The sequence below is a fragment of the Prionailurus viverrinus genome, chromosome C1, assembly GCF_022837055.1.
Source record: "Prionailurus viverrinus isolate Anna chromosome C1, UM_Priviv_1.0, whole genome shotgun sequence".
Taxonomy (NCBI): Eukaryota; Metazoa; Chordata; class Mammalia; order Carnivora; family Felidae; genus Prionailurus; species Prionailurus viverrinus.
This window is the reverse complement of record NC_062568.1, coordinates 188,418,172-188,430,207: the sequence shown is the minus strand read 5'-3', so window position 1 is coordinate 188,430,207 and position 12,036 is coordinate 188,418,172. Positions and strand designations below refer to the sequence as shown.

The 12,036-nt window shown below is 50.5% G+C and overlaps 1 protein-coding gene across 1 annotated transcript in view; it reads left to right on the top strand.

Moving 5' to 3' along the window:
* Positions 1-12,036, top strand: part of CC1H1orf94 (chromosome C1 C1orf94 homolog) — a 37,492-nt gene that overhangs the window by 13,774 nt on the left and 11,682 nt on the right. The window contains exons 2-4 of the mRNA XM_047873826.1: positions 5,779-6,467; positions 9,280-9,540; positions 10,599-10,774. Coding sequence (XP_047729782.1) covers positions 5,779-6,467; positions 9,280-9,540; positions 10,599-10,774 — 1,126 coding nt within the window. The remainder of the gene's footprint in view (positions 1-5,778; positions 6,468-9,279; positions 9,541-10,598; positions 10,775-12,036) is intronic.

Here is a 12,036-nt window from a genome sequence, read left to right as displayed (position 1 = left end):
TGCCTCTTTTCTATAGATTAGTTGACCATATATGCGTGTATTTATTTCTGGGCTGTCTGTTCTGTTCCACTGCTCTCTGTGTCTATTTTTGTGCCAGTACCATACGCTTTTGATTACTATAGCTTTGTAGTATAGTCTGAAATCTGGGAGCGTGATACCTCCAGCTTTGTTCTTTTTTATCGAGATTGCTCTGGCCATTCGGGTTCTTTTGTGACTTCATATGAATTTTAGGATTATTTGTTCTAGTTATGTGATAGCATTTTGATAGGAATTGCACTGAACCTGTAGATTGCTTTGGGTAGTATGGACATTTTATCAACATTAAGTCTTCTAATCCCTGAGCATAGTGTACCTCTCCATTTATTTGTGTCATCTGCTATTTCTTTCATCAGTGTCTTATGGTTTTCAGAGTACAGGTCTTTCACCTTCTTGGTGAAATTTATTCCTAGGTATTTCTGCTTATTACTGAATCCAGATGGGTGGGGTTTACCAAAGGGCCTGGATACAGGAAGGCATGATAAAATGGGGGTATCACTGTAATCAGTCTACCACCCTACCCCACCGGGGCTGTTTTGGGGATTAAAATGAGGCTTTTGCATGGAAAATGCCTAGCACAGTGCCTGGCTGGTTTGCGAGTTCTCCATTAAGTGCTAAGCCTTCTTAGTATTTCGTTGAGCCTGGAACCTGAGGCTTAGATGTGTCAGCCAGCTTGCTTAAGGTATGGCCCCCATTAACCAGTGAGGGTTTGAGTCCCATTTCTGACTCTTTCCAGGGACTGAGCTCTTGGCCACTAGGCTCTGCTGCTCCAGCCATGCAGACAGGTATGGAAGTCAGAACCTCATCCACAGTCAATGAGGTCGGTCTGCAGAGGGACCGTCACTCAGGCTCAGGTCTGTGGCAGACCTGGAGCCCTTCACTTGCTTCAGTCACAGTCAGCCATGTTGCCTGGGCGCTGGGCTTGGGTACTGTGTTTGTCGTCGTTCTGAAATGCCACGGTGGGAAGAAAATATTTGTTTTGGTGTCCTCTTGTAGCACTAACAATTTTCCGCTTGCATTTTTCTGTTGTCTGGCTCAGCTGAATAGCAGTTTTCATCTTTGCTCTGTGTTATCATGTACACAGAACCGCTGTTGGGAGCTAACAGTGTGCTTGCTTAGTCATTATTCTGGGAAGGGGTGCCAACCAGTCAATAGCCTTTATTTTTATATGACTCTGTACCCTGCGAATGCAGACGTGATGCACTAACTCAGGCACCTGTCACTTCTGGAGGTAGGGAACACAAAGGTGGCGGTGGCCCCTGGGGCCATGGCACCAGTCCTGTCTTCTTTCTTTGTCAGTGCCCGGGAGCTGAGTTAGCCTCCCTGAGTGATTCACTGTGATACAGTCTGTGGCAGATTTTATGGTTTTAACCAACTCAAAGGAGAAAGCAAATAGCATGGGAGAGGTGCCAGGATCGGCAAAACTTCTTAGGAAGAGAGAAGAAAAGATAGATTCCAGGAAATGCAGGGGAACAGACTTGACAGTGAACCCAGCAAAGTCGTGGGGAGAATGAAAAATCTTTCTGGGAGCCCATGGTGGTTGTGAAGATCAGGCGGGCTCTGTGTGGGGTCTGCTGTGGGACCACTGTGCAGAGATGGGGAGTTCTTAGGGTGGGGCTGAGCATGTGGTTAGTATCATCTGACCAGCTTAGAGGGGTGCCAGGCTAGTCGTGGCGGCTAGAAAATGGAACCAAGGCAAGATAGTTTGCAACCAGTGGAAGGAACTGGGAAGTCTTTGGCAATAGAGCTCTTGATGTCAAGAGCTCCAAGAGATGTCAAGATAAGTTCATGAGCTAGTCCACCCATTGATTCAACAAATTCTTGATGAACTGGAGTCGTATGCCAGGCACTGCTCTAGACCTTGAGGCTCTGTGCTGAGCAAGATACAGTTCCTGCCCTCAGGGAAGTTATGTTGTTGTGGGAAGTAAAGATGTAAAAAAAGATGCTGTGTGGTAGTGGTTAATACCATGAAGAAAATAAACACTTAAGTGGGCACAACTGAACAGGAAGGGATGGATTGAAATTAAGGCTTAAACATGAGGTTAATAAACAGAGAAATGGATTGATCTGAGTTCTGAGAATGTCCTAACTCTGCAGGCATGCAGTTTTCTAGAACAAACAAGAGCAAATGAATCTTGTTTTCTTGGTAGTGGGTGGGGCAGGTAGGAAGACCCTTGATCAGGGGCTTGTAACTGTGCGATGAATCTTGATTGCGGCGAGGTGCTTGATAAAGGCTGTCTTGGAGAAGTCGAGATGGGCCGATAGTGACTGGATTGATTTATTCCCCCAAAGTGTTGAGCCAGGATTACTGTCAGGCTGCGGGGAGGGTATCCGGCAGTGTCTCCAAGGCTTGGCCCTGGGCTTGTTCCCTTCAACATTTCTATCCATAAATTGGCGGAAGACCCAAAAGACGTGCTCATCAGACATGCAGCTGAAATGGAGCTGTCAGGGACAGCTAATGCCATGGATGACAGACCCAGGATTCACCGCGATGATCCTCCACAGGCTGGAGTGATGGAATGAAACCAGCAATGGCCCTGATCACACTCAGATTGGGGAACTAAGCCCAGCCATGGAGTAGGAGTCCTTGCTGGATAACTGACCCTGGAAAGGAAGCCGGATGTGGTAGGAGGAGGCAGCAAAGGCAGCCAGACCCACTGGCATCCCCACCCTTTCTAGTTGACAAGGTCCTTGGCCTCTTTCAGGCTTAATTTTTCCCCTTCATAAAGTGGGGATGATGCTGTTTATTGCCCAGGAATGTGGAGAGGATTAAATTCAAGCATGTATGTGGATGCCTGGCTTCCTGTCTGTTCTGTAGTGGATTTATGACAGACACAAGGGGAATAGGGGTTTGTGGAGGCCCATGGGAAGCCTCGGTGCCCGGGGGCAGCCTTTCAGGGGTATGTGGAAGGCCCACAGCCAGAGTGGAGCCTTTCAGGGGTACATGGACGGCCCACAGCAGAGTGGGTCCTCCATTCTTGGCACTGTGCCGTCCCTTCTGGGGATGCCAGCTTCCTAAGAGGCCCGTGACCGCTATGATGTATCCAGAGTAAGGATAGGGGTTCATACTCAGTTTCTGCCTGTATTCTGAGTTGGGGAGAGGTAGGAGTGTCTTATCAGGTGCTGAGAAAGGACCATCTGTGGCTGGGTTTTGATTCAGGGACCCCAAGGTCCTGAGGGTTTTTTAGAATCTGCCTCGACTTCTCCTTAGAGTTGGCCTTAAGTAAGTGGTGAGACTTTTTTCTATGTGTATCTATGTCTAACACTTGTATTAAAAAAAAAAAAAAACAGCCAAAAGTAGAGCAAATAGCACGTGATGAACCCATGTACCTATCAGTCACGCAGTTTTAGTGATGGCCAATGTGTGGCCATCTTGTTTCATCTATGACCCTGCCATCTTCCCCTCCAACCCTGCTGGATTAAGTTTAAAGCGAATCTTAAACATAATTTTATCTGTAAACTCTTTGTATGTATCTCTAAGAGATAAGGACTCAGTTTTTTTTTTTTAAGCATAAACCACAATACCATTATCACAATGTTTTAAAATTGATATCATTGTAGTAGGTCTTTCTAGAAAATCTATTGGTATATAGCTTGCTTTGTAGAGGGGAGAGTCAAAAAGTGGTCCTTTAAATGTCTGGTGTCTGTGACTCGGGACTCACCTGTTCCCTTTGAGGATGATGATGAAGAAGAAGAAGGGGGTCTAAAACCCAGATTGGTAGGCTCTTTTATTCTGATTGTTCCCAGGGACACAGCAGTGAGAGTGGGGCCTATTTATAGACAAAGTCTAGACATGGGACGGAGGAAAGGAAGAGAATGGGAGAGGGCAGAGAGGAGGGGGGGAGAGAGCATGGAAGGATCAAGAAAACCTGAATGGAAGATGGCCCAGCCTCCCTGCAGCCACACCACCTTCCTGAGCTCCCAGGACCCTCCCACTGCAGCCAGCACCGGGCACCTCACCACGTTCTCAGACCTATGCCATTACTGCCAGTACAGGTGTCACGCCCGTGCTACAGGGGAGGCCTGGAGGTTCTGGGCTCTGGCATGAAATAGGCACTAGCACCCTATTGAGACCTAGACCCGTTTGGCCAGAGTCTGCTTTTTCCTGGCACCTCTCTCTGCTTCTAAGTCTGCTGAGGCCGCGTGCGCAGCTGGTGACCAGGGGGCATGGCTGTCTCGGTTGTTAGAATAGTGAGGCACTCCCATATCTTCGGCTCTTCCCAATGTTTCCCATTTACCCTGGCCACCCAGCGACTTTGCTACACCCCCCTGGGCCTCATCAAGACCTGGCAACGAAGGGGGTAATACCTGGCACAGAGGAAGCCTCTGGGACTGTAGCCTATGTCCATTCTGATTGGCTGTCAAATGCAGTGACTTTCCCCCTGGTTCTGTGTGTGGTAACATGCGAGACATTTTGTGCCTGCACGTGTGTATGCGTCAAATACACCCACACGTGCGTGCATTTGCTCTTGCACACAGGTGAGCGTGCATGTGCTCGCATACAAAGAGCATTACCAGGAAGCCACATCCCTGCTGGGAACATTCATAGTCCCTGTTTGTGGGACTCACTGAGCCCTCGGGATGAACTGTGAGAGTAAGGGTGTGCTCCAGATGTCCCCATTGGCAGAGCTCCATTCATGAGGCATTTACATTCCCACCCCCCCATTGCCCCTTCATTGTCTTCACCGCCCTCTCCCAGGAGGGAGCACTGAGAAGTTTTCAGAATGCTCTTTCTAGAGCACCTCATCGACTTCTTACGGGAGCCCACCAAATATGGATAGCAGATGGTTTTAAGCTAGGTAGTCATGGTCCTTCTGGGAGTGCCAGGGAGGACCCTGGCCCCTGGCAAGGCCCCCTTGCCAAAGATGCTAGTGCGGCAGGCTGGGCCACAAGCCAGGCCAACAGGATTGCCATCCTGTTGTGTGAGGTGCAGCTAGGGGCCAGTGTGTAGGTACAGGGAGACGCATGTGAATCAGTGCATGGACCAAGCAACTGCAGCTGCCCACGGGAAGTTGGGCTCAGCCCAGAGACTGTGGTCTGATTGGAGGGCCATGCCAACCGGACATGGGTAGCCGCGGGGAAGCGGTATGGACTCCAGGATCCAGAGCCCAACCAAGCTGACACAGGTGTAGACACCCTTGTGTCACCCTTACTCTGTCCCAGACGCTGTCCACGGTGCTTTGTACATCTATGATATTCCTGTTAACCAGATGAGGAGACAGGGTGTCAAGATGCTAAGCAACCTACCCAAGGTCCCAGCAGGGAAGTGAGGGAGGCAGGGCGTGAGTCCAGCTGTCCACTCCACAGTCCCTTCCCTCCCCCTGCCACGGGGCAGTGAGTCTTGGGCTTCCTGGCGCTCAGCCCCAGCACTCTGGCCTCTACGCTCAGAGCTGTCGGCTCACTCCTGACCCCTGTGCAGCTGGTCTTTCCTTGTTTCAGGTCCTGGGCACAACCGAACAGGAAGGGCTGGATTGAAATTAAGGCTCAGCTCACTCAGCAAGACATAGTGTCTGGAGAGGACCGAGGTGTCCCGATTCCCAGAACTGTGCTCTCGGTGCTGGCATGTGTAGAAACCTCTTGGGAACCCACTGTTTGTCCATTTTCTGTCTTGAGAAAGCAGTAGGTTTCTTTGGCCTGGAGACGTGTTTTCTTCCTCCCCTTTCCCTGGGGCCTGGGCCCTGCCACGGAGCCACCCCTAGTGAGCTGGCACTAAAGCTGCCTGTCTTTCTGACCTGTTTGCAGAGCTCTGGAGCTCAGCCGTGGTAAAGATGAGATCTCCCTGTTGGTGGAGCAGGAGTTCTTAAGCCTGACCAAAGAGCACCTCATTTTGGTCACAGAGAGCTCGGAGGAGCTGGAGGCCCCTGGCACCTCTCCTGAGGGACCCAGACAGCTGGCTCCCTGCCTTCTCATACCTCCTCCGGTGGCGGACAGCAGTGAGTACCCGGGGACCTCCATCATTGCTGGTGATACGCTTCTTGAGCCGAAGGTGGCCATGTCTGTCATCAGCAGCCGGCCGGACTGTGATTCTGTCATGTCTACTGTCACGGGAATTCTGCGTGCTGCTAAGGTCAAGAGTGTCAAGGGGACAGAAGATGGGGGCCACAGCCTGGGTGCCTCTAACTCAGAGATCGGCAAGCTCCTGGCTCAGTTCCCATTCAAGTCCACAGAAACGTCCAAGGCTCCTGACAACAAGATGGTGTTGGAGGAGACAAGGGTCATCAAGGACTTCTTGCAGAACAGCATGTTCGGTGGCCCAGGATCCAGGGAGCCCATGGGGCTGGGGCCATTCCTACTGCTACCGCCTCCGCCTCTGTCTGCACCCCCTGAGAAGCTCCCTGAGCTCCCTCCTCAGAAGAGGCAGCTCCCAGTGTTTGCGAAGATCTGCTCCAAGCCCAAGGCTGACTCTGCTATGGAGGGGCACCTCTTGATGGGTGAGTGGGCCTGGGAGCAGGGCCAGTAGATGAGCCTGCAGGGAGGGACTTACCAGCAAGCCAATCAGGGTTGCAGCAGGTGCAGATGGCATCTCTGTGCAGAGTGGGGAGCAGTGGTCTCTCTGGTGGGTGCGGGCCCCAAGTGCAGCCTGCTTTTTCCACCCACAGGCCCCTCTGCTGGGGCACAGCTTGTCTAAGCAAACGTGGTGACCTTGATCCCAGCGCACTTTGAGGGGAGATAGAGGCACATTTGGTAACGGGCTCATTTTTTGAATCCAGGTACTCAAAGTACATTGAGGGAAGTGTTTACCCCAGCTGTAACTGCAGCATGGGGACCTTAAGCCAGATAGGAGGGAAATTTGATTAGCAGACAGTGTCATCTGGCTTCCGATAAAGGCACCTGTTCTGACCAGGAGGACTGGTTCTCGCTCTGGGCCCTGGGAGTGAATGTGCAAACCTTCCACGTTTAGTTCAGACTCTTGGCTCTGGACTTGTTCCCTGGGACTGTTCCCCCCCCATCCCACTCCCAGGTTCTGCATCTTGTGCCCCTTCTGATCCAGCCACTCAGACTGGACGGTTCCAAGGCAGACTGATGGCAGTGGCATCTGCCCACAGCCAGCAGTTACTAGGAGAGTTGACCATACCCCTGTCAACCAAAAGAAAAATTACCCCCGGGCTGTGAGCGTGGATGGATAGCTGAGATCCCTGTGTTGGGAAGGCTCAGTTCCCTCTCCTTAAGAAAATAGGTGCGTGTTCTGTGTTCTGGAGCATTATCGGAAGGCTGAGAAATCAGAGCTGGGGACAGCAAGCTGGACTCTGGGTCCTAGGAAGAGTCTCTGGGAGCCAGTGGCCTCTTTGGAGCCATGGGCTGTGCGTGTGAGGGTGGAACCCTACCCGGAGGGTGGGACTTTCCTGCCATCTCCTTCTCCAGAAAGGATGTATGGATAGCTCCCTGACAGATGGGGCCGCTGGGTTGGAGGTATTCCTTTCCCACCCACCGTGCCCACTACCTGTGTGTGTCTGTGTGTATAGATGTGTGGGCACAGGTGTGCCAAAGGGAACTTTACAGATGTGCGTATGCTTGCTAGAAACAATGCGGGTGTGAGTGCATCTGAATGTGTGTGTCTTGTGTGCTTAGTTGTGTACGGGTGAGTGAGGCGGAGGAATGACAGGCAGGAGTGTGTGTGTATGTGTGTCTGTCTGTGTACACAGATGTTAGAAGAGGGAGCTTTGGAGCTGAGTGAGTAGCAAGTGTGTTCAAGGCAATGGGAGGTGGGTGAGAGACTGCAGGTGTGTGGGTCTCTGGGGAAAGGGCTATTATTAGTGGGTACCGTTATTTCAGCACACTGGCTGGGGGCTAAACTTGGCAACCAGAGAAACTCTTGGAAGAGACTCTAGGGACATGTTTTGCTAAAAATGTCATTTTCTCCTAAATTGGCTCAGACTATAGCACTCTTTCCTTGGCTGGGATGGCACTAGGAGGGCAGGCCCAGTTCTGTCCACACTCAGCCACAGGCCACTGGACTGTGGGGGGGGCAAGAGCTGGTAGGATCAGATCCACTCTCAACAGGTGACACGGGGCTCAGGTCCTCTGATCCAGCCACTATGGGAACGATCTGAGGGCACCTGCTGTTTGTCCAGGGCCGTTTCCCAGCCAAGCTCCAGGGAGACCTGCAAAACCTCCAGGTTGGGGTAGGAGTGGGGAGCACTACTCCAACCAGACAATGCCTTAAAAACAAACAAACCCCCATGTATATAATTTCAACCATAGTTAATTTTGTTTGAAGAATGAGTTCCTTTTGCTCAAAAGGAAATACGGGTGTGGAGGGTTCCACAATGGTCCAGGCAGCATCCTCATGCTGGCAGTCTACTCAGTCTATTTGGCAGGAGACCTGAGCCTGGCCCCATCCCCATGCAGGGACTCATCGTGTCTCCCTGACACTCTCTCCCGCAGTGCCACCTTTCCAGACTCCTGCATGCAAGGCCTCACTGAAGGCCCGCTTCCTTCCGGAAACCCTCTGACCGTCTCAGATAGAAGCCGTCTCAGCCACCCTCTTCTCCCACTGTGTCCCTCTGTCACCTCACGGTCCCCATCTGTCTTGTCCTGGAGCTATTTCTGGGTCTGTCTCTCTCTCCCTCCTTGTTGTGAGCTCCTGCAGGGCTGAGTCTAGCTCTGACTCATCACAGTGTCCTCAGGACTCAGGTCAGGGCCCGGCACTGATGGGCGGGCTGCATTGCCCATGAGCGAGTGGCACAGCAGGAGCACAGTCCATGGTGAGGGGCTGGACCTCGGTGCAGACCATGTGCTCTGCAGGAATGTGTGTCTCCCTCACTAAGCCAGGGGCCCCCTGAAGGCAGCTTTGTATCCAGGGTCGGCACTGTGGATGAATAGAGAGAAGAGAGGGAAAAAAAGAGGGAGTGAGGAAAGAAAAAAGATAGGAATGAAAGGAGGGAAAAAGGAAGGAAGGGGAAGGAGGAAAATAAAAGAAGAGAAGAAAAGAAAGGTAATTGGGAAGAAGGAAGTTTGGATGGAAGAAAGGGAGAATGGATGGATGGAAGGGAGGAAGGTACAAATGGAGGGTGGATGGATCCATGTATGCATGCATGAGAGGGGAAGATTGGAATGGGCAATGGTCCACAAAGGCTCCAGGGAGAAGAGTAGGACTGGGTTGGGCTGGCAGAGAGGCCCCAGAGTGCTTTGAGTCCCAGGTGTGTGCTAGGGAGGACCTGTCACTTTGTCCACAAGAGGGTTCTCCCAGCATCCAGCACTTGGCCTTCCAGAGCCATTGACCCAGTTTCTCTCCTGCTGTAGAATGGAACCCTAGCACCAAGGATCCAACCAAGGGTCGAGAGAGCCTCTTTCTCAGTCAGTGGCCCCAGAGCCGGAAGGACACCGGTGGTGAGGAGAGTTGCAGTGACCCAATGGGCTCCATGTCCATGGCCCTGCCATCCACGAAGTCTGTATGGCCAGCCGAGAAGAACCTGCTCTATGAGTTTCTTGGGGCCACCAAAAACTCCAGCGGGCAGCTGAAGCTTCGCAGCAAAATGGAGGTGGACGGGCTGGAGCTGAAACGTGAGTTGAGCGTGCCCAGGGGAGCATCTGTAGAGGAAGGGAATCCAGAAATTCTGCCGCCAAATGGCTGCCTTTGAGTCACTGTCTTTCTCTGGGTGTCAGTTTCTAAACTCATAAAATGGGGAAATGACTTTCTCCTATGTCCCTTATCAGGAATACAACTACTAGGGAAATACAGGTGGCTTTCAGGGTCCCATGGGCATCATTAGTGGTCAATTTGAATACAACTCGGAGCCAGGGTGCCTCATATCCCCTCAAGTTGCTCAAGCCCAAGAAAAATCCATGCTTCCTATTATTTCTACATTGAGATTATTTGTGTCCCTGCTTTCTCTCCTTACAACTGTTTCAGTCAGAACTCCTTTCCCAAAAAAAGATGCCCATAAGGGGAAACTGAGGTCCCAGCTCTGACTCTGTGATAAGCTCACAGGACGTATTATAGAGGGAGAGAACCTAGGATTCATATCCCAGAACGACTCAACCAAATCTCATTCATTCAGACTAACTTGGGGTTGTACCATATTAGTTAAATAATGTTTGAGATTTTTAAAAATCTCCAATATAGGTACAATTTTTAAAAATTTCCAATATAGGTACAATAACCTATATAAGGTTCTCGGTGTTGCCAAGTACATGTCCCAGGGGACTGCTTTAATAACTTGGTAAGAATGAATTCCAACGACATAGCAATTGTTGGTATAAAACTGGATTTTTGTAAAGCACTTGAAAGAATTTGGTTTTGTACCTAGGTGAAATATAGCCATAGCAACCTGGGTTATTGTTTTTTCTTGCTAAACCATCTCCTTTACTAGTGAATGATGGAGAAAGAGCTCTAAGCCAGACCATGCTGGGATTCTCACTTCTTCCAAATTGGCCAGGTGTGTGCTAACGATGTTTTTCTGTAGTTGGAAAGTCACCCAAACTTTGAAGAACCCGAGTCTTGGAGCTTAAAAGACCTGACATCTGAGAGCGTTAATCCTGGGGTAGTCACAGTGCTGAGGGTGTCCTGGCCTCTTTCTTCTCCAATCCCTGAAATACTCTACCTCTCCTGTGACTTGCAGTTAACCCACCTGTGACGGTGGCCGACAAGAACAACCTCAAGTACACAGGGAATGTATTCACCCCACGCTTTGCCACAGCCTGGACCTCAGCAACTTTGAACCAGCCACTGTGGCTCAACCTCAACTATCCACCTCCGCCCGTGTTGACAAATCACTCCACCTTCCCACAGTATCAGGTGAGTGAGTGGGTCTGGCTGTCCAGCTTCCAGCCACGGAGAAGCTGTGGCTTATGGGGAGCCTGATTCACAAAGAGGCTTTAGACTTGTTATTCTCTTCATTGCAGCCACATCAGACCAACTGTGTGGTGTACACACACACACACACACACACACACACACACACACTTCTAAATTTTCCATTGTCTGAATTCCAGTTCACTCTATGCTGTGTATTCCAGATCTGCTTTGCTAGTTTTGGCCGTTTAAGTGCTTAGACTCCCAGCATAGGATGATGGTGTGGTCCCAGCTTCCCACCCACCTGCTAGTGCTTCCTTGTTACCTGGATGGTATGTGTCCTATAGAGTACTCAGGACAGTCCGGGTTTAGGACTTTTGTCCCGGCATAATTATTAAAAGCACGTCCTTTCACTCTCAAGTGCCCTGGTGTGGACGCCAAACTGTATGGCCACCTTATTTCAACGACATCTGAGTGGTCTTAGCTTGTACCAGTGAAGGTGGCCTGGCATACACATTTTCAGTCTTGGGTTCATAGCCTAATAGCCTAAAGGGAATTAGTGACCAGAAACACATGTAGCAGGATTGGAAATTTTACTCACAGAACTTACTTATGCAGGAAAATGTAGTTTCTTTAGTTTGTCTATTTAAGTCAATTTCCCTTAAGAGTTGCTGCCCACTGGGCAGAAGGAAGAAAAAAATCAAATCAATGTCCACTCTGGTTTAAACTTGAGTTCAATTCAGTAGCTTAAATAGTCCCTTTAGGTAGTGCTCAGCTTCTCCAGGAAAGGCGCTCAGTGTCTAGGATTACTTAGTCTTCTGGCCCCCGCCCCAGCACCTCTCCAGAGCGGCACGTGGGTGTACTGGAGGAACATGCCAACTTGTAACAGTCAGGTCCTTGGGAACCTGCTGCCCCAGCCTGGCCCAGCAAAGCATGGAGAGAGCAAATAGAGAAGACAAGACACCTGAAAGTCATCTTGTCCTCTCTCTGTGTCCCTTCCTCTTCCACTTCTCCTTGGCTCCCTGTGTCATTCCCTCTTTTATAGCAGAGCAGCAAGCCTTATGGCTTAGATGTCCCCTGAGCAGAAGGCAGATCTTCTCTGCCCCATATAAAGCCTCTCTGGGCCGGTGCACCAGCCTTAGCCCCAGAATCTTAAACAGAAGCTAAGCTTTCTTTCCCTTTGATGTTTTGCTTTCAAGCCTTTTTTGTTTGTCTGTTTGCTAAAGAGGACAAGGGCCCGCCCTCTCCTCCTGCAGGACAGAAAG